Source organism: Podarcis melisellensis (genome assembly GCF_964234715.1).
Source record: "Podarcis melisellensis genome assembly, chromosome: 6".
Classification (NCBI taxonomy): domain Eukaryota; kingdom Metazoa; phylum Chordata; class Lepidosauria; order Squamata; family Lacertidae; genus Podarcis; species Podarcis melisellensis.
Window position 1 is genome coordinate 13,485,500 of NC_138538.1, and position 22,229 is coordinate 13,507,728.

At 42.3% G+C, this 22,229-nt stretch overlaps 1 protein-coding gene across 3 annotated transcripts; it reads right to left on the bottom strand.

The window, feature by feature from the left end:
- Positions 1–2,257: 2,257 nt before the first annotated feature.
- STX16 (syntaxin 16) lies at positions 2,258–22,216 on the bottom strand. 3 transcript variants are annotated; one of them, XM_081917218.1, is made up of 9 exons: positions 21,863–22,215; positions 14,964–14,975; positions 10,757–10,864; positions 9,038–9,178; positions 7,527–7,689; positions 7,079–7,170; positions 5,563–5,706; positions 5,189–5,269; positions 2,258–3,809 (listed from the first exon to the last, which is right to left on the bottom strand). In XM_081917218.1, exons 1-9 carry the CDS (start codon positions 21,941–21,943, stop codon positions 3,705–3,707), a joined length of 927 nt encoding a protein of 308 aa, XP_081773344.1. In that variant the 5' UTR covers positions 21,944–22,215; the 3' UTR covers positions 2,258–3,704. The 3 variants fall into 3 exon arrangements, with proteins under 3 accessions (XP_081773344.1, XP_081773343.1, XP_081773345.1); XM_081917217.1 differs by lacking the exon at positions 14,964–14,975 and having other exon boundaries at positions 21,809–22,216; XM_081917219.1 differs by lacking the exon at positions 14,964–14,975.
- Between the last annotated feature and the right edge of the window lie 13 nt (positions 22,217–22,229).

Genomic DNA, 22,229 nt, shown 5'->3' on the forward strand with positions numbered 1-22,229 from the left:
TTGCTTCACATCCAAGTGCTTTTGCAACTGAACAAGGATAATGCCTTTTGCTTGCCTGGGTGGAGAATAAACTAGCCAACTGTACAAAGGTTAAAATTTAGATTTGTGTCCTTGCCTCTTACTGCACCCGTTGTTGACATATGGCCCTGGCAAAGTTGCCCAATAGGAAGCAGAGCTCTCAGGCAGAAAAAAAGAAGATTATTCGCCCCTAATATACATGAATGGTGCTATATAAAATGATAATCTTATCAGTGCTGGCATAATGGGTCACATTATAGAGACACTAGATGTGTTCTAGGGTTCGCAAATTGTTTATGGACCATGTCAACACCATCATGTCAAATTTTGGCAAAGGAAAAAAAATGAAGGAACTAGGAAGGAAGAGAAAGCGCTATGTGGGATTGTTCATGATTTTAATTTAATTCATAGGTTATAAACCTGTGTCCTGGCTACACCAATTCATCTAAGACTGATATTGCTAGGGCTGCCATATTTCAAAACGTAAAAATCAGGACACAAATGTTTTTGAGCTATTTTTAAGGAAATTCGGCAAAAACTACACTTCCAACATGGGTTGCCATGTCGGGGTTTTCCCAGACATTTCAGTGATTTCTGACTGGACACTGTTTCTGATGACCAAATCCTGCTTATGTCCGGGAAATTCTGGGTGTATGGCAATCCTAGATAAGGCTTAAGCTAAACAAAGATCCCCACCTACAGAAAACTAAGCATCAAAGAGAAAGGTGCAAATCTTGCCTTCTCCCTAGTATCTAGCTTTCTATTTGTGGAGATTTTTTGTTTAATCGAAAGAAGCATTCAATCATGTGAGCCACCCCCTACCTCCTATGGTTAAAAGTGGTATAGTCCAGACAGAGAATCAAAGATGGAAGAGTTCAAAGCACTATGCAGCTAAACGTCCTGTTCAATCAACCTAATAGTTCCTCATAATCCAGGGTTGTCACAGGGTTCTATCCTGGGCCCGTTGTTGTTCAACATCTTTATAAATGACTTGGATGAAGGAATTGAGAGGATGCTCATCATATTTGCAGATAACCCCAAACTTGGAGGGGTAGCTAATGCCGCAGAAGATAGAATTGGGATCATTAGGTCATTAAGATGACCTTAGCAGATTGGAGAACTGGGCCAAAATGAACAAAATGAATTAAATAGGGACAAAGGTAAGGCTGTACACATAGGCAGGAATATAAGATGGGGGACAAGGATCTAGAGGTCTTAGTGGACCACAAGCTACATGAGTCAACAGTGTGATGCAGCAGCAAAAAAAGCTATCCCAGGCTGCATCAACAGAAGCATAGTGTCCAGAGCAAGGGAAGTCATAGTACCGCTCTATTCTGCCTTGGTTAGACCACACCTGGAATATTGTGTCCAATTCTGCACACTACAATTTAGGAAGGATATGGATAAGCTGGAATGTGTGCATAGGAGGCTGACCAAGATGATCAAGGGTCTGGAAAACAAGCCTTATGAGGAATGGTTGAAGGAGCTGGGTATATTTAGCCTGGAGAAGAGGAGACTAAGAGGAGATATGATAGCCATCTTCAAGTATCTCAAGGGCTGTCACATGGAAGATGGAGCAAGCTTGTTTTCTCCTGCTCCAGAGGATAGGACGCAATTCTAGTTCCCAGCGTTTTGTGGTGTCATGTCATATATTGAATAGTCCGAAAAGCAGGAGGTACAGGCCTTGACAGCAGCCACCATTCATCACCAGTGCCATGCTCTTTAGTTATACTGCCCCATCATGAAGATGTAGCTCATTAAGACTGGGCTCATTTTATAGCCCTATATGATGATCTGTACGAGTAGGAGAGATCTGAAAGTGCTGACTTGAACACAATCCACCGGGACAAGCCCCACTGACATAGGGAGCAGCACGAGATCACGACACTGGTATGCTGCACCTCTTCATTTCAGATACCATATTTTTCACACTATAAGACGCACCAGACCACAAGAAGACCTAGTTTTTAGAGGAGGAAAACAAGAAAAAAATATTCTGAATCTCAGAAGCCAGAACTGAAAGAGGGATCGCTACGAAGTGAAAGCAGCATTCCCTCTTGCTGTTCTGGCTTCTGGGATAGCTGTGCAGCCTGCATTCGCTCCATAAGACGCACACATATTTCCCCTTACTTTTTAGGAGGGAAAAAGTGAGTCTTATAGAGCAAAAAATACGGTATTTTTTTCCAGGAGCCATTCCTAGGGGGACATTATCCTCTGTTCTAACCAGCAGGCTGAATCCTGGTGTGGATCAAGGTAACAGTCTCTTTATTGTTTCCATCGTTCTACAAAGAAATCTGAGTGGTGCAAAAAGCTGGAGGAAAGGTGAGGTGCAGAGGGCACAGACAAGATCACAGTGACTGCAAAACACTGGTAGAGATGCAACCCCACAAGCTTTAAATAAATTATTCACAAAAGGAATGTTATCTTTTAAAAAACAACAACAACAAAGGAATGAAGCAAAGGCACCTAAAATTGCCCAGCACTTTTAGGATCCAGTTAAAACTGCTAAAAAATGCTCCCTTAGCAGAGCTGCCATCTGCATTAGAGGAACCAGCGTAGTAGTACAGCATTTTAAATCACAGCTGTTGACCCCCGTTTGTCTTGAGGCTTTTCCACAGCCCAACAGAGGACAAAAGTTCTTCTATTCAGATTCATGATTCCGATATATGCATTGGGTAGCTTATTTCATCTGATTTAAGCTACAGGTTTGAAAAACCACCATCCCTTTTCCAATTCAGTATCTGGAAGTAGGGGATGAAGGCTGTCACCACGGATGCTCACATGATAGTGGATAAAGATTTGGGGTCAGGGGAGAGGAGGAGGAGGAGAAAAGCAAGATTTCCTTCCTGCTGTGGCCTTAATATTCAAATATTCCAATAACAACAGTGCATAAATCAGTTTAGGGGAAGGACATGTGTCGGGGCAAGGCAGGGACAGAAGAAGCACATTCTGGATTATTTGAAGCCAAGAAAATAATTTAAAATTTCTGTAGCACTCATTATGGTTTGGGTGTTATATTTACATTGCTAAATACCACTCAAGTCACATGATATGAATTATCTGCTGTTTTAAAAAGTGTTTCACTTCCACTAAGTCTACACAGGTCTTAAATCTGGAGGAAAACTAGTTAAAATCAAACACTTCTTACGTTTAAGGCAGTTTTACTACCAAGCCATAGTTTTTGGTATTGTGTCCAAAAAGAAACCTAGGCAGCTCACAAAAACCTAAGGTTAACCGTAACATAAATGTTGGCAAACAACACTATTGGGTTCTCGATACAACTAAATTATGATGCTTTTCTGAAACATTTCAGTCCGCAACTTAATTTTAAAGATGCTTTTTAAGTGTTCTACATCCTGGATAAATAACCAGATGCCTAGTTTGGGAGCATTTCTCAAAATTCCCAATAATTTTTGCCCGCATTTTTGCAAACCACTACCTGCACAGTCATTTATCATGTAAAACAGAAAGGGTTTTTGTTTTCCCCCCAGAAACATTGCACAGACCTTGCACCACTAGGGCTTCTACATTCATTCAAAAGGCAGCTTTCCAGAGTGAGAGGCTCAACCACTTGTATCAGTAAGAAACAAATAAAACAAAAAAAGGGGGGGGGGAGGAAAAGCACAACACCCCCATCTCCCAAAACATACAAACACAGAGAAAGAAAAACATCACAGGAGTGCTACCTAGCGAAATTTGACAGCAATGAGAACAATGATAAGGACAACTACTATTACAAACAAAATGACAATGACAAGCATCTTCCGATTCTTCTTTTGGTATTGCTCAGCCTGTGGATAAAAGAAAAGAGAATTCAGTGCACTGACCCTGGGGAAAAACAAAAACAACAGAGAAAATTTAATGTAGAGTCCTCCATGTAGATACTGCAATTATTTTTAACTTGCTTTCAGCATCAGGGGTAACGTAAGCCATCACTCAAATGTATCATCTGTAACTCATGCTAGCGAGATGTGCATACTGAGGAGGAACAACAAAACAAACAAACTCGGCAGTTTTACCTAACAGTCATTATCTTGCTGACTTTACAACATGATCCTACTCAGATTTTACGTTGACTTGACATGTTATAACAAGAACTGTGTTGTAAGGAAAGAGGGCTTTTTTTGGTTTTTGCTTCAATTGGACTTACTTCTGGGTAAGCATGCATGGGATTGCAGCCTAAATATATTCTGATTATGTAGTGAAGTTTGCATCCCAGGTCTGATGGACCACATTTTTCACTCCACTATTTGATCCCAGCACAACCTACACGATGGTTACTCCATGTTTATCCTTGCAACACGCCTAGCTCAGGCTGAGACAATTCAAGCTGACAAAAGTAAATAAATGGAGAGAGGATCCATTTTGCAAAAAAGGCTTCCTCCAGGGTTGCAGGTGGTGCAAGCGCTATCGAAAAGTCGTAACTTAACTTGCAGGACTGACTGATATGTCACATTAAGCCATAGCTTAAAAACAACCATGGTTTAATGTTGCTGCGTTGCTCCCTTAATGCCAGGAAACAACCCACAGCCCTGGCTTGTTGTGATGTCTGGACACAGGCTCAAAGTTCTCCACTTATTGCTTCTTGTTTGCTTGAATTATAATAATAATAATAATAATAATAATAATAATAATAATAATAATAATAATAATAAATTTATTTATACCCCGCCCTCCCCGGCCAGAGCCCGGCTCAGGGCGGGGGAAAACCAATTTAAAATACAGGTTAAAATGCAATTTAAAATGCAGTCTCATTTTAAAAGCTACAAGCCCAGATTCAGACCCTGGCTCGTTTCCCTGTAGGCACCGTGGCAGCAGGAACACAGAAGGAGAGAAATGAGAACTTTTCAGTAGTAAGCACCAGTATTCACATTAAGCCATAGTTTGTTACCAAGTATGGTTTGATGTGACATGCGAACCAGCTTGCTACATTGCCAGAGTCTGAAAGCTAGGTGTTCAGTTGCGGCCAGGAGCCAGCTGTGAAATCATTGTCCAATATCGCTCACTTTAAGCTGATTGCATCCTGTTCGTCTAAACTACCTGTTGAAATCCCATGAAAAACAGACTGCCATAGAAAGAGACACGTTGCCTTAAGTTTCTACCTGGTCTTTCATGGCCATTCCTAGACAGAATCAGTATTGACGGAGATTGGAAGACACTTTGTGCTTACCTTATGTAGCTGTTTCAACCCTTCTTCTGTTTTAACACATGATTGTTCAACATTGTAGTCAATCCTATCCAGAACTGTACCCTGAAAAGAGGAACGCACGCTCATTATTAAAGGGATATTGTACAAGAAATCAAAGGATGGTGGCTGGCAAAATTTTGGTTGGGACACAATATTTAAACTTTCTGTTTTCATCACAATAAAGCTTGTGCTGCAGGTATTTAGAAAAGTATGTCATTACACAGAGTGGCATTGTCTCCTCCTCTACAGAAAAATACACCTGTCGCTCTGTGCACATCTATGGGCAGGGAAGGAGCTTCCATGCAAGGGAGTTTCATATGATGCAAGTAACATAGCAGAACCTTAGAGACACATACCTGTTCCACTATCATGGATCCCAAGTCCCTAAAAATTTCATTGAGATCAGAAATGGACTGTACAATTTGTCGGATTTCTCGCTCCCGCTCTTCCACCAACACTGTGTTTTGTTCCACTAATACTAGCTGGTCATCTGTAAAGCCCTTATTTAAAAGAAAAGAAAAGATATTGAGTGTAAATAGTTGCTAATATCTCACAATTTTACAAATACCAAAAGCAAGAGGGAGGATGTGATATATAACCTAACTTAATTGTCTTTGACTAATTTTTGACCCCAACCTACAACATATCACCAAACCATTTAAAAAAAAAATCATACATGTCTATTCTCTTTTTCTTAAAATAAATAAATAAAATTGCAGTGGTGATATTGGGGCAACCCCGCTTAGGCCCATGTGTGACTCACTCGTGGGTCCCGACTAAGAAACCAGTAGAAACACAATAGTTTAAAAATCCAGAGCAAGCACATTTTTCCCTCTCAGAACCTTTGGCAGAAAGGCTGGCAAAAGATCTCAGTTCCCTGGGGCTGATGGGAGGTGTAGTTCAGCAACATCCTGGGGTGCCAAGGTTCCCCACACCTGCTATACTAGGATGGCCTGGTTGTTACAAATGGCAACTCATTAACTTAAATCACTTTCCCCACCACCAAAGTCAGGGACACATAGAAAGATCAACTTCCAAACAGATATCGGATTGCCATTTATTTGTTTTTAGAAACAACAATGCTCTGTTTGTTCTACTGGATGAAAATTAAAATACACTGGACGCTCAGGTTGCAAACGTGATCCATGCATGTCGGGTGATGGTGTGGTTGCTCGAGAGCAAACAGGCAAGACTCCAACCTGTCTTTTCCAGGCTTTATTATCTGTACAAACTATTTTACAGTGCGGAGCATGGTGAGTCCATGTCTGCTCTGTCGCTAGCAGAATCTGGGAGTGGGCGGTCCTTATACCTTCCCCAGCATAACAGTTGTGTGACCCCCATCCTTCTTCTCCTCTCTCTGCGCGCAACCTACTGCACAATGTGGCCGTTGGCAAAGGGGGACTTGCCTCCCCTCCCCTTTGCTCAGGCTCGGTGTTGAGGCTCTCCCTAGCATCTTCTGATCCCTGCGCCCCTTCCCCACGGGAGGCGGGGCTTCCCTCCTCACCAGAGAAAGAACTGCTTCGCAAGATCTTCGGCGGCTCCCTGTAACACAACTGCCCTTCCACCTCTCGCCTCTGAGCTGATGGCAGGTCCCTGACAATGTGGGATGCACGTTCGCAACCCGCAGCATTCGCAACCCACGTCTGCACACACACGGGTTGCGATTCGGCGCTTCTGTACATGCGCAAAGCGAGATTTAGCACTTCTGCGCGTGCACGACTGCTGAAACCCGGAAGTAACCCATTCTGGTACTTCCGGGTTTTGGCGGTCCGTAAGCCGAAAAAACGCAACCTAAGTGGCTGTAACCCGAGGTATGACTGTACGCCTTTTCAAATACAATCATTATTCATCTTTAACATTTCCTGCACTTACCCGATCGTATAGTGTTGTGTCCTCACCATCATCCATAAGGGGAACTGAAGTGTCAAAGAAATGTTTGGATCTTTCCTCTCGATTCTTCATACCTGCAGGAGCAAGAAAAAAACCTGTGACTATAAATGATGCATTTATTAAAGCGTACTAAGCACTGCTTAACAAATGCAAACTTTGGTAGGTTGAGAAATTACCCGTCCCTGTTCCCCAAAACTGAAACAGAAGTGGTGACTGTGTTTTACAAATAAATAAATATTTCTCATCTGCTTCCTCCCAGAGGCCCAAGAAAATAGTCATAATCTAACCAACCCAATCAGGCTTATTAGTGCTAGTTACCTAATGAACATAGCGCCTAGTAGGAACGGAGCAAAATTAATCTAGCCCAGTGTCAAACTGTTAACACCATCTATCGAGGGTGCTCTGCAAGCAAATGGCACAAGCTCCTTACGTTTGAGATAGTCAGACTGCCCATGCCTAAAGCTGGTAGACAGGTCCTGAAGGGACTGCGCTAAAGAAGACACAACGTTCTTCAGAAGCTGCCGCTCTTGGTCTGTGCAGCTTCGAGACTTGCTGTGTAACGTCTGGACTGCTCGCTGACACCTGTGGAACAACTTGTGGGGGGAGACAGAAGAGAAGAAATTTCTAGTAGCAGAAGAGCCCTTCTATTTGCGCAACTCTAAAAAAAAAACTGATTAAGAAATTAGCATCCTAACTGAAATATTATTATTCAGCTATCACTTACAGAGTTGTATGAATATGCAAATATTTTAATGGCTGGACCTAATCTATCCTTACAGTTAATTGTGTGTGCTAAGTCCCTGGTTACTCCCATTGTAGGAGGAGGAGGAGTTTGGATTTGATATCCCACTTTATCACTACCCAAAGGAGTCTCAAAGCGGCTAACATTCTCCTTTCTCTTCCTCCCCCACAACAAACACTCTGTGAGGTGAGTGGGGCTGAGAGACTTCAAAGAAGTGTGACTGGCCCAAGGTCACCCAGCAACTGCATGTGGAGGAGCGGAGACGCGAACCCGGTTCCCCAGATTACGAGTCTACCGCTCTTAACCACTACACCACACTGGCTCTACAATGTACAATGGTGGAAATGAAGTGGCTGGGAATGTCTGCCTACATCAAAGAGAACCAATTTGTTTGGTTCTCTTGAAGTTGCTTGCCTCTCTTTGGGGCATTTATCAGGTGCCTTCTCCACCAAAAGCTACTCATGGCATATCACTTTAAAACAAGACAAGACCACCATATCAAACTGTATAAAAACATTACTCGCCCAGACCTTCCAAAGCCATTAAACCCATGCAAACGGTGAGCAGCAATAACAGATCACAAAAACTAGAAACAACCAAGTCAATCATCAGCATCAGCTCAATATTAGGAAAGGATTTCCAGAGCGGAAATCTCTTTGCAAACTGACAAGAACCAACCAGAAAACAGGTTGGAAAAAAAGCTTCCTTAAATGTAAATTCCATAAAGGGATGGCTGGATTGAATGAGACCTTGTTCTCTTTCACCTAAGCATTTAATGGCTCAGAGGAACATAAAGAGTTCTCTGCAGATCTCAGGCAAGAGAAACAACAGGTGAACTCAGATCACTATTTGCCACACAATAAACTTATCATAGTGCAGTAACCACTTAGGTGTTTTGTGCAAATAAATATTTTAAGTGCTGTTGTTGTACAGCTTTTGCTAATTTCCCAAAGCAAGCAAGATTTGATTGATTAAATTTGTCTGTTGCTTTATCTTGCCCAGGGCAAACCAAAGCCACTTGCAACCCGCTTCAAGAGCTCAATGAAACTATTTCAAGGAACATAAATATAAAGCAACCTAACCTCTGAGCTCCAGTAGCAATTTCAGTCACTGACTGATCGAAAAATGAAAACACTAGCACAAGAACTGAAAAAGACACCAAGACTCATTTATGAAAAGAGAAACCCCCTCATGGGCACCTGTGTAATTTCTTGGGTAGTTATTTCTATTGCGTGCTCTTCTTCACTGCTATCATCCAGAGTTGGCCTGTTTAAATGCTTGTCATGCAGACTGGCTAATTCTTTCATCTTCTGTTTTATCCTGGAGACCTCATACCGGATCTAAAAGAGCAATAAAAATTAGGGCAAATTTAGTACGGTTCTGAACAACAGCAGATAAAAATAGATAAATGATGGGACCACGATTAAGCAAAATCATATTTGCTATCCATAGAGAAATCACTCCATTTTTGCCTTGTGCACACAAGCATTCTCTTAGCAACCTTGCAGGCATGATGCTTCAATTCAATGACCAGAGGAAAGCAAGTCTGGCTTGAGTTTAGACCAGGGGTTGGCAACCTAAGGCCCGTGCGCCGGATGTGGCCCAATCATCTTCTAAATCCGACCTGCGGATGGTCTGGGAATCAGCGTGTTTTTACATGAGTAGAATGAGTGCTTTTATTTAAAATGCATCTTTGGGTTATTTGTGGGGCATAGGAATTCATTCATTCCCCCCCCCCCCAAAAAAATACAGTCTGGCCCACCACATGGTCTGAGGGATGGTGGACCAGCCCATGGCTGAAAAAGGTTGCTGACCCCTGGTTTAGACCACTCCTCCTCCATATAATTGGCAGGTGGGTGTGTTTGTATGTGAGAGGAGATGTCAAGGGCTATATTTGGTGACAACTAGCCCTACTTACTTCATGGTCAAGTGACTGCATGATTCCAACCTGAATTCAAGATATATGTGTGTGTGATAGCCACAGCCAAGCCAGCCCCCAGCCCCTCTAGGATTAGGAGGTCAAGGCTTTCAGATCCAAGAGAATAATTTCCAGCAAGCTCAAGTCTGAAATCTTGAAACAGAAATCAGAGCAGGACTATGCAGATGAACCAGTAAAACAGTTTTCAACAACTACCATTGAGTTCCATTAAGAATGCCTTAAGATATCTTGAGGGGGTGACAACATCTGCTGCCCCTAAGAAATGGAAGCCACAGTATAGAGGACAGTCTTCTGCAAAGCAGCTAGGTGCATTTTTTTAGCACACAAAACCTCCCACTCTCCTTTAAATTTTAAGCTTGTTTGTATGCCTGTTAACTTGTGGAAGTTACCCGTTGTTACTTACAAGACCAGGCACCTGATGGTACTTTATCAGAGGCAAAGATTTCCCCAAAACTTTTAGTAGTACAATTGCCTAAAGTTTTAAGTTGTTCTCTGACCCTGAAATCATCTTAGGAAAGCAAAGCAAGTGGCTCCACTTGTTCAAAACTTTTCTGTACTTTTTTTGAAAGGAAAAAAAAATCATTTTGCTGGCTTCCTCAGTGGCAACACAAAGCACACCTCCCTTGCTAAGCATTCATGATGTGAAATAAGCATCACTGCTGCTGATTTGGTGGTTTTACAATCTGGTTGCAATATGTTCCTACTTCAAGGGTGGTATTCAACTAGTAGACCCACTGAAATTAATGGACCGACTTAGTCACGGACATTAATTTTCAATGGGTCTACTCCAAGTAAAATTTAACTGAACGCCACCCCATGTCTTTTCAATAACTGTGGATTTCTAACTTTTGTGTTTTGCCCTGAACAATGGAAGAGCTATATATAAATTAAGTGAAGAAGCAGATATTAAGAAACTTTACTGCTGCTTTCCCAGAAAGACAGCTGCACGTTAAGTTGCACCCATGGCATGTAAACTCACTTCTTCCACTCCATCAATCCATTTTGGAGGTAGCCTCTTAGTTACACAGATAGCTGCTTCAGGGTCTAAACTGATCCCCGACACCAGTGCCATGCGGTCATCTGCGAGCTGTAGAAAGTATACAAAGAATGGTTAGTTTATCAGATTACAACCCAGAGTAAAAAGCCAAGATACCTTGACTTTAGGCAAAGGTGTTTCTGGGAACTCGCAGGCTTCTTGAACTCTTAGCAGTGGTTATTCAAGAAGAAAGCCAGTTATGGCAGACAAAGTTTCCCTGGCCACATTGCCCATCATTACTGACCATTCCCTTGCAGTTCAGATTTACAGAGAAAAGCTGGGTGTGTTCTTGGACACGTTCTCCATTCATGCAAGACCTAAAAGCCCTGGCCAGCATTTTTATGAACCAAGTGTGCACCTCAGATATATTCCTTTCCCCCAGAACTGTTCCTCTGCAGTTAACAGAGGCAAGCAAAGGGTTTCTCAGTAGACAAATTGGTGTGGGAAGGGTTCTCCGATGTTACAGTGAAAACCCACCACTTTACAGTAAAGCTTCTGGCTCTGTACGGGTACTTAAAACATTTAAACCTCTTATGAGCCAGCCATCGCATTCATAGCTTTTGCAAATCAACAACTCCCAAACAGTCAATACATTACCCTTCCTGAGTAAAGGACCCTGCATAAAAGGAAGCCAACTTCATTATATAAAATAAAGATCTACCCAAAACAAAAGTTGTGTGTGGTTAGGAGACTGGGACAAAGAGGAAACAGCATTCAAAGGGTGGAAAGGCTTGTCCCATCAGCTAACTAACATCCACTCTTGGCCACCTATTGTCAGTTTAATGCCACAAAGGGCTACTGAAGCAAAACCAATGAAAATAAAAAGGATTTGGGTTTTCTTTTTAAGTACCACCTTCCTGGTTATACATAGGTACTCTGTAATAAAGGAATGCAAGCTTAACACATTCAAGAAGGTTCTGAAGGCTGCAATGGGGAAGGGCTGGTATCTCAGTGGTTAGAGCATCTGCCTTGTGTTCCTTGAAGGCCCTAGGTCTGATTTCCATGTAGATCTGGGAAAGTACCTGGTCTGCTATCCTAGACAGCTGCTATCCTAGACAGAGATTATACTGAGCGGTCTGACGCAGCTTCCTGGGCTCCCAAGACTGGGAGCTACTAAAAGGAAAGCTTTGTCTTGGTGTTTTCTTTTCAAAGATGTTATGTCCCCATTCTAAAGATATGCATCTCTCTAACAATTGGTTTGCTTGGATATGGTTTGCTTGGATATGTCCAGTGGGCAACATAGTCCTGGCAGCTCTGTTTAAGGACACCCTTCCCCACCCCAAATCAAAGCTCTTTTGTAAGTGTTGTCTACATTGTTCTACCTAGCCTAGCTAAAGCCAAGAATTTTAAGTGTGCATTCGATCTAATTTGCGCATTTTGCAACCCACCTCAAGCCTTCGAGATGGTGCAGGCCTGAAGTCCAATTCTCAGTAAATAGTCATAGTGGAGGAAATTGAAGCAGAGGGAGAGAGGAAATCCCTACCTTAAGCTCATAAAGAAGCAACAGGCCTAAGAACAGAACTTCACTATCCGTGTCTGTGATATAATTCTGAGGCACTGCCTTTCCAGCTAAATCCTGTCTACTTCCTCTTGCTAGGCATGGCTGGCTGTAGGTCGCTCCTGGCAAAGCAACAAATGGAAAGGCATTGTTCCTTCAGGAAGCTATACAAAAGATGGGGAATTTTGCTTTTAAAATTAAAGGAAGTGCCGGATTAAGATATCCTCAAGCAAATATGGTGCTCGGCATATCACTTTAAAACTGTAAATTAGAAACATCTCATTTTGGTGGGAGGGGAGTCTAGGAAACATTTTCACAGAACTCGGCTGCTGAAAGCGATTTCACAAAAAGCAAATACTGTGTGCAGTTCGCAGCTCACAACAGCACCATTAGTTTTAATGCCAAGTGAGACTTGTGTCTTCCAATTTATCGACTTAAAACTTAAGAGACGTTGTACAAAAACTCGACTCCGAGTTTCTTTCATTCCCAAATGAAAACACCAATTGGACATTATTTTTAAACTCTGTTCGCATGCTGTACTTTTAGAAACCATCAAGGGAATGCTGGGGAACAGGGGTGATTTCTACTCTACATTTTCCTTTCACAAGGGAAGCGATGGCTTCAATCCTAGAAAAATGCTTAAGCTGAGCAGGTGTGACTCTGCATGGAAGAATGGACTCGGAGCTCCACTGGGAAGAGGGGTCAAAGGAAGAATGAATGCTCTAAGCCTAAGATAATAGTGCAGAAGTCAAGTCTCAGGCACACTTGGTACTACCTGTGTTATTTTGTTTTCCCCTTCAAATATTTAAATGTGAACACCTGAATAAGCATGTCTGCAGCTCCCAACCCCAGGTGAATCTTTTCCTGGATTTCTTTCTTTAATCTCAATAATATTTCCACTTACCTTTGGGGAGGTGGGGAGGGAGAGTAAGCATTGCAAAGAGGCCAGTAACAATGAGTTAGTTCTGCCCAGAGGTTGCCAGGGCTCCCATCTCAAAGTGGGAGTTGTATAATCTCTGGGAGGTGAAGGGAGCAGTTGACAGTTTTCTGACTGGGTTGTGCTGAATCTCAGGCCATGGGGCAGATCCGCAAAATGAAGCAGCATGCTTACAGAAAACATCCTGGGACAGTGCAGGCATCACCCTTCTGCACATGCTATTTCTTCCCCTGCAGCAAAACCGACGCCTAGAAAACCCGTTTCCCACATCCTTGGGCCTTAAAGGATCTTTGATATAACTTATTTGGGTGCTATAGTACATTGTCCTTTCTTGAAAATAATAGCAAGAGAGAAGGCAAAAAACAAAACAAACAAAAAAACCCCACAACAACCCTTGGAACTCAGCCCATTATCTCACTCTTGATATTCTGGCTGAGGCAGCCTCTCTCTCCCAAAAACCTGCTAGATCCAGCTTTCAAAATTTTCCTTGTAAATGGTTTTTGCTGCTTCATTTACAGTGTTTTAAATTGTGCTTATTGTTCCTCCACCGTATAATGTAAACTGCTTTGTGAGGCTTGCCTGAAAAGCAGTATAGGTGACAGCTGCATATTCCTGCATTGCAAGGGGTTGGACTAGATGGGATTCTCAGGGTTCTTCCAACTCTACAATTCTATGATTCTATATAGATTTTTAACTAAACAAATGACAAAGCACCTGCGTGGGGTCTTTACAAATACAGTGTTGTACAGTGGCCAGAGCAGGACTGGGGTGCCTGTGGTCCCCCAGGTGTTATTTTGGATCACAACTCCCATCAGCCATGGCCATTTACCACGGTGGATGGAGCTGCTGGCAGCTAGCAGCCCAACAACATCTGGAGGGTCACAGGCTCCCTATCCTTTGGCTAAAGTGTTGAGACAGAGATGGAAATTTAATTCCAAACCCATCCACGAAGCAAACCGGGTGACCTTGAGTGAGTGAGTCACTTTCTTTCAGCCTAAGGTACATCACTGAGCTGTTGCAAGGAGAAAATGCAAGCAAACCCTGACCACTGACAGGACAGAGATGTGAAACAAGCAGAATAGATTTGACTATCTGTGCCATCCTAAGCAAGTCCTACTAAGTCCAATGTGGCAACCCAGTCAAATGGGAGGCATATAAATAATAAGTGATATTATTATAACAACTTAATAGAAAATGTGCTTAGGGTTGCAGCCTAAGATATACTGAGTGAACCTCAGTCAGCTTTCCCCCCCACCATTGGCCTTAGAAGTTTCTTGATATGATGGTCAAGATATTTTCTATCTGCGGTGGCAATCTATGTTTGAAACCTATCACAACTTCAGATCTGACTCAAAAGCAGCCCAGTTCATCGTATTACTCAAGTGTTATGATAAATTTGTGCCTGGTTTTTTGGGGGTGGGTGGGGGTATTGTGACTCAATGGTTTTCTCCTCTCCTCTCCATATTCAATCTAAATATGAATGTGGGCTTGACCACCTCAGCATTCATTGGGGGGGGGGAATCATTTCAGTTATATGGAAGTAAAGCATGCAAGCTAGCTGCAAAACATCAAAGATACAACCCCACTACCAAAGCAGCCTTTCATGCTGCCCTACAGTAACCCAGGTCCAATAGCCCCCAGCTAGACTGGTATAACGCAACTTCCTTTGACATTTTCCATGAAAGAAGAGCAGCATTAGACAAAGTGGACTATACCTCATCCAGCTCCTGTGGTGGATTGTAGGTCCCATCAGCCCCATCCATATAGGGACAGCAAAAGTGTAAGAGAGGGAAACAAAAGAACAGGACAGAGCACAGGGTACAGTCAGTTGAAGAAACAAAGGAATTTTATTGATCAACATTGCCAGTTTATCAGTGCAACAAAACAGTCTTCTAAAAGCAGTTTCAGCTTTTAAGTGGACTAGCATTTAGCTTTGTGGATAGGTCCATATTTCCCCTTTTCAAATCTTTTCAAATCAATTTTCTTGATCTGCAAAAAAATACACATTTTTAAAACCTTACATAACTAGCTTTTTTTTAAAAAAAAAGTAAATAAAAATTAAACGCAGGTTAGAACCCAGGTCCAGTGCAAACTGCGACTGGTAACGACAGTCATGTATTCTACTCTAAACTAAGTTACAGATAGGTAGCCGTGTTGGTCTGCCATAGTCAAAACAAAAAAAATTCCTTCCAGTAGCACCTTAAAGACCAACTAAGTTAGTTCTTGGTATGAGCTTTCGTGTGCATGCACACTTCTTCAGATACACACTGTGTATCTGAAGAAGTGTGCATGCACACGAAAGCTCATACCAAGAACTAACTTAGTTGGTCTTTAAGGTGCTACTGGAAGGAATTTTTTTTGTTTTGACTCTAAACTAATTCACAGAATCTGAGAGTTTGGTGGGTATCTACACATTCCAATTTAATTAACTGCAAACTGTGGTTACCGGGCATGGCAGTGGTAACATTTAGCAGCCATGAGATGGTAGCTGAAGGGAACCCACTGAGTATTATGCACAGAGAAACATTTCAATGAACAGGCTTGTGCCTAGGCAGCCTCCTTGCATGTAAAAATCCCCCGAGCTCCGACTGGATTTCTGAACAGAGGAGGCTCAAGAAATTATGTGTGGGTAATCCATTCAAGAAAGACAGGCATTATTCACAGAACATTGCTTGGCTATAAACTGTTCTTTCAAAACTGGCTGCAACCTGGAAAATTCCGTTTACATTTGACACAGGCCATCCTGCATCTCCAGCTTAGTGCTATGCTAAATCTTCCTCACCTGCTAAGCCCAGTGAGGCCTCAACCTTGCCTCGCAGCAGCTAAGGAAGGGGGTGCGTGATAGGACAAAGCTGAAGGTGTGGTGATAACACCCCACCCCACGGCATAAGGAGAATGAAAGAGAAAAAGAATTCTCTGGGTTGGAACCTGGAAAGCCCATTAGAAACATATGTTTGGCACATGTTTAAAGGCAAGTGCCCTGGCCAGGAGCAAGTGAAATAGCAGACATTGGGCAAAGGAACCTCTTTAGCCACGGACTTTGGGTACATTCCAGCTTTCTAACAGTATTATACTTTTTAAAAATACGTTATTAATGGCTATCTGTTAACAAATGCATCCTGCATTGGGCTAGTGAATTAGAAGTTGGCTAGTGTATTTCGGCTGTGAATTTTATCCCAATGAACTATAGCAGCCTTCCCCAACCTTGTATCTCGCACTACAACTACCACCAGCCCCAGTCAGCACTTGGGGGGCACCAGGGTTGCGAAAGGCTGAACTACAGCCAGGGATTTTTATCTTTGCATTATTATTTTTTTGGTCAGCATGTCTAGCTTTAGAAATAAAGTGTTACAGTCAGGTTAAAAGGCTGGTTATATCACCTAGTTTGGCTATTCAGAAGGATTTAAATATACGGTCGTACCTCGGCTTCTGAGTGCCTTGGGAGTTGAACGTTCTGGCTCCCGAACGATCGAAAACTGGAAGTGAGTGTTCCAGTTTTCGAACCTTCTTTTGGAAGCCAAATGTCCGACGGGGCTTCTGCGGCTTCCAATTGGTTGCAGAAGCCGCGCTTTGGAAGTCGAACGTTTCGGAAGTCGAACGGACTTCCAGAACGGATTCTGTCTGACTTCCGAGGTACGACTGTAAACTCACAACAGGAACAGACAACAGCATTTACAAAAGGAAAAGAATGCAGGGTGAGCATTTCTGTTAGGAATATAGCCGACAAGAGACAGGCAGGATTCTTCTGTACTGCAAGCCCCTTGCTCAGAGCCCTGCTCGGTGCTTTGCAGTGACCAGCTGATCAAGCAAGTCCTGTGTGACACTCTGAAATCCTGAAAAAAGGGGGACATCAAGCACCTATCAACTGATGTCACTGTGACATCAGGTGATTGACGGATGGGTAGAACTGCCCACCTGCCAAATTTGGCATGTGATGGATTGGGGAGATAAGGATCCGATCCGCTGGCCAACTCTCATTTCCTGCCCCTCCTGTGCATCCACAGTTGGTAAGTGCCTCTTACTTAGTTCAAATTGAGCGAAGGAACAACAGCTGGCTTTGACATTATTTGAACCAGGGCCTAAAACAACATTTATTTTCTACCTACATTAGCACACAGTTTGCAAATATGATGCTCTTTTATACTTAACTAACCATTTTTTTATTCTATTACCCTTTTGGACAGAACCTGCATTTGACCAGGCACTTACTTATTGTTATTATTATCATTATTACTTACTATTATTAGCTTGAGACTTTACAAAGCAGAATTAAAACTGCAGATGCCCATGAAATTATAATTATAATCTGGACAAACAATTGGGAAGAAATGGCAGGGCAGTGCCAAAGTAAAGCACACTGGAACTACTCTGCCAGATGTGACCTTTGCCATTGGGGAAAAAATTAATTTAAAATGGTATAAATTTGATTTCACAAGTTGCTGGTTACAAAGCAAACTATTTACACAGTTGAGTCAATGGAATGGGAAGAGTTGAAATTTAAGTCTGAAGAACTGCCTATTCATACAGAAAGTGCATTAATGCAAAAGATGTATTTACTGCAGGCCTTTTTAAAGATAGATGGATTTTCTGGATCAAATAGGAAATGAATACAGAACACAACTGATCTGGTTTGTGTTGGTTACCAGCCAGAAAAATCTGCTTATTTTACAGTAAGGAATATGGAAATGCCAATTGAGCCTCTTGGTTTAACATAGAGTTAAAGAACTGTTCATACAGGGATATTTTATTCATATTAATAGTGACTGTCTTTTTAAAAGAAGAAAACCTTTCTTACTGTGTTTTTAATAGTGATTATTCCACATGCAATTTCAAACAGCAATGGCAAATGTTCCATGATCTGGACTCAAATTTTTAAGTATATATAAAACTTGATCTTTTAATGTGCATGCAGTGTTGAACTCCCCAAGAACAAAACGGCCTTTGAAACTTCTATTACAGAATCCCACAATGGCACATGCTGTAAACTGCAGCAGAGAAGAGACCACATGTATTTCCCCAATAACCAGCAATTTGCCTCTTTCTTTAGAGCAGCCTTCTCAACCTTGTGCCCCCAGATGTTGTTGGACTACAAATCCCATCATCCCTAGCCAGCAGAGCCAGCAGTCAGAGATGACAGGGATTGTAGAACACCACCTGGGGGCCCAAGGTTGGGAAGTGATACTTTACAAGCTCCCCGGAAAACGTGTGTCGAGATGTAGAAACCCATCTGTAGATCATCAAGCTTGACAACAGGCACACATGTAAGGAAACTGTGATTGGCCAACTCCTTCCCCTGTGTGCAAAATGCACACAAGTGTGATTGTCAGACATGATGATCTATGGATGCCATGCTACACAGATGTGCTTTCACATAGGAAATGTATAACATGGGAAGTAGATCTTGCTCCACTCCAATCTCTTCTCCAGTATGAATGAAACAGACCACATGCCATACAATATGGCTCTTAGCTTGTGGCTCGTTCATTCGTTCACTCATTCTTCCTCCTTTTTAGAAGGGCCCTGGACTCCACAGACATTTTAGTTTTCAGATAATGTGATTTCAGTAATGCCTGCGAGAAACACAGCTGCCCATGGTAGACAGTTAAACGAGAGGTGTATAGCAATCTACCTACTGCAGCCACCCTGGAAAAGTGGGAACAAAGAGGATGACGGTCTCCTAAAATGGAGCACTAAAATGGAGTCTCAATAGGAGACAGGATGCTTAACCTTTCTGCACCTCTCCTCAATCCAAATTCCCCACAGAAAGGTTTGGTATTGCTCATCCCAGTCCCAGATTATCTGAATGCTTACTTCCTTATGATACTGTATGCTTAAGACCTTCCAAGAAGTCTCTGTGCCTCACCATTATCTGAGGTTAATTTGGTGAGTACATGGACAGGGGCTTCTTCACAGTAGCCAACAGGTTTTGGAAAGGCTCCCTTACGTCTCTCTTTTTAACAAATTATTATTCTCATTCCTTTTCATCAGAGTTCCATTCTTCCAACTGTTATATATTTACCAGCTCCTTAACTACCGAGCATTAATTTTGATTTGACTTTTATTTTGTTGCATTATGTGTTTTTCTTATCTTATCAGCTACCAGCCTTTGGCTTAAAAAGCAGCATGCAAATCAACATTAACATGATCTGATAGGAGCAGGAGTCCAATTATGACCACTTGCGCGAAGTGCATTGCAAAAATAGGGGGGAGGGGTGTCTTGCCTTCAGATACAAAGGAAGAGACGTTATAAGAGGGCTTAAAACTCTTAAGAGGGGCTGCCAAAAGAATTTAGTAACAACCAAGTTAATCATTTTTTTTTTTTACATTGGCTGTAATAAATTACATAGGAATCAGGCAGTTTCCCCCCATTCTAACATACAGCCTTCAAAATAAAGCATTCCCATGTGGTATAACATAGCAGTTATGTACACAAAAGTACTTGAGCACCAGGGAAATGGTAATTAGGATCTTTTATTATCTATCCAAACCCACAATAGACACTTCCTTTTAAATTACAAGACTCTCTAAATGTCTGAAGAAGCCTATATAATTTTGTGCAAATCAGCTGGTAAGATGCCAATTTGCCTGTACTTCAAAGTATTGTTTAAAGGTATAAATTACTGTACTGGTGTTTTCTTTTACACACATTTCTAACGTGAGGATACATTTTATCTCTGGCCTAACAAAAACAGAACTGGAGGACAACAAAAAACTATGACTGCAATCCTATACCCACTTTCCTGGGAGCAAGCCCCACTGAACTCACTGGGACTTACGGTACTTTTGAGTGGGCATGCAAAGGAAGGACTGCACTGTAACTAGGTAATAGTCTAACAACATAGAACCTGAATGCAGTTTTCAACTAAATTTCAACGTGTAGATGAAATTGTGCACACCAGTTGAACACTCAGCAGCTGCATAGCACAAAACAGAACAGTACAAGATATTGTTCCTTGCACTGGTCCCTCAGAGATCAGTGTAAATTAAGCTTATTTTTCACTCACTAAAGGAGAATACAATTGGGGGAAACAGGAGAGGGCAACAATTTAATGTTTTATGAATGAAATGGTAGTGGTGTAATAATGACACATAATACTGTAGCAGTAAGCTATAAAGCAAAGTCAATCAACAGAGAGGTGACTGATATGAAAACACAACACAACACACACACACACACACACACACACAGGGAAAGAAAAGACAGACAGACAGACAGACATTATAGTGGCATTTGTACTTATAAGGAGCAAAATCCCTAACCTATCGTAATTTCAGCACCAAGTTGGTACCTAAAGATTTAATTCAGAATAAAATAAATGATTTTATTCTGGCATCTAGGAATATCTTCCTATCACATTTTACCAAATTAATTGTAACATAAAGATGGAGAAGGGAAAGTTGACCAAAAACAAAACAACAACAACGGATATTTGGATATATGATAGCAATTGGTTTTTTTAATAGGTTGTCTGTTCAACTTCAGAGTGCTTTAGAAAAACAGCAAGGATACTCTTTCCCCTTTAACAGAACAGGACATTGAACCAGAGTAACTTGCTCAAGAACACTCAGCAGATCAAAAGAAAGTGCATGCATTGGGAGATTCAAGGCCACACCCACTTTTAATTGCCACATTTATCTATCTAAATCAGTTCAAGTGACAAGAAACAATTCAGAAGGAAGGGACTGCAGAAAGGGGCTAGCTTAATTGTTAATTCTCTTAGATTTCCATGGAACAAAAATAGCTGAGACACAGAATGGGAATCCCAGCAGAGTATCCAAGTGAACAACTTTATTTCCTCCCATAAGTGAATGATTGCCATACTCCTTATTATGAGGGGGAAAATGTACAGTACTCAAGAGGAACGCTGCAGAATTGGACGTCCAGAACTTGGATGGCTGGGTCAAATGTCGGGGAATTCTATGTGTGCCCAGGACAAAATAAAAATTATTCAACTGGACATCTTCCAAGAACATTAGCAAGACAAAAGAAATTGGAGGCTGCCATGTCAAATAATCCCATATGAAGCTTTCAAAATTCTTAAAGAAGACTTAAGTAAAATCAGACATGTTCCAAGTCTGCAATTTGACAGGAAAACAGGGAAAGAAAAACCCTTCACTTCTGCATCTAAAAGCACAATAAAAATTGACCAGCTGTGACTGGCTGCAGTTCCTTGCTGAACATACACTGGGAGCAAACCTAGTTTTTCTGCTTGCAAGGTGTTAACCGACCTACCATTAGAAATCTCCCTTTGCTACAACAGTTGTTTTTAATGCAAGCACACCAGTTTCGGAACAGGGTAGTTCCTTAAAACCCGGGGTGCCCCTCAAAGCATGCAAATCCTAACAGTGGACATTGAACTGGGAGTGGGGGAGCAAACACCTATTGGAGCAAACACATTTCTTTATATACATATAGAGGATACAGGCGAGTAAGAGAGGTTGAGGAAAGGGGGGAAAGAAGACACAAGGATGGCATGCTTGCCGTCTGACAGCCCTATAACGCAGCTGGCACTTAAGAAACAGCGAAATGTGGGATACAGTAGGACGAAGGGAGACTCACCGCAGCAGCCATGCTACGTGAAGTCAGAGGGCTGGAGGAGCCGTAACTACTCACTTGCTCGGCCAGCAGCTGCCGGCTTTGGATCGCGTTGTTCCGCAACAACAAGAAGGCGTCTGTTAAACGCCGGGTGGCCATGGCTTTCTAAACCCCCCTAGGGGGGAAACACCACGCGCGCACCCGGGGGGGGGGAACCTATCCACTGGGCCCTATAGGCTCCCCAGGGGCCCCGATCCCAACTCCGGCCCTCTCCTAGCTTCCCCTCAGGGCGGAGCCCATTCAAAATCCTGCGGGGGCGGAGAGCGTGAAACGCTCCCGGGACTCAAAGCCCCTCACTCGGTTTCCTCGGGGCAGCTGCAAATTTCCGAGGAGGAGCCCCCCTTGCTTCCCCTCATGGGGACCCCGACCCCCCACCCTCCACCCC

What these genes read in the sequence shown, in the direction of transcription:
- STX16 (XM_081917217.1), bottom strand. Translation starts at nt 21,943, where the DNA reads ATGGCCACCCGGCGTTTAACAGACGCCTTCTTGTTGTTGCGGAACAAC. An exon ending in CTACCCAAGAAATTACACAG is followed by an intron (nt 7,690 to 9,037) that starts GTGCCCATGAGG and finishes TCCCCCCACAAG; the next exon opens with TTGTTCCACAGGTGTCAGCG. An exon ending in ACACAACACTATACGATCGG is followed by an intron (nt 5,707 to 7,078) that starts GTAAGTGCAGGA and finishes CTTTTAAATAAG; the next exon opens with GGCTTTACAGATGACCAGCT.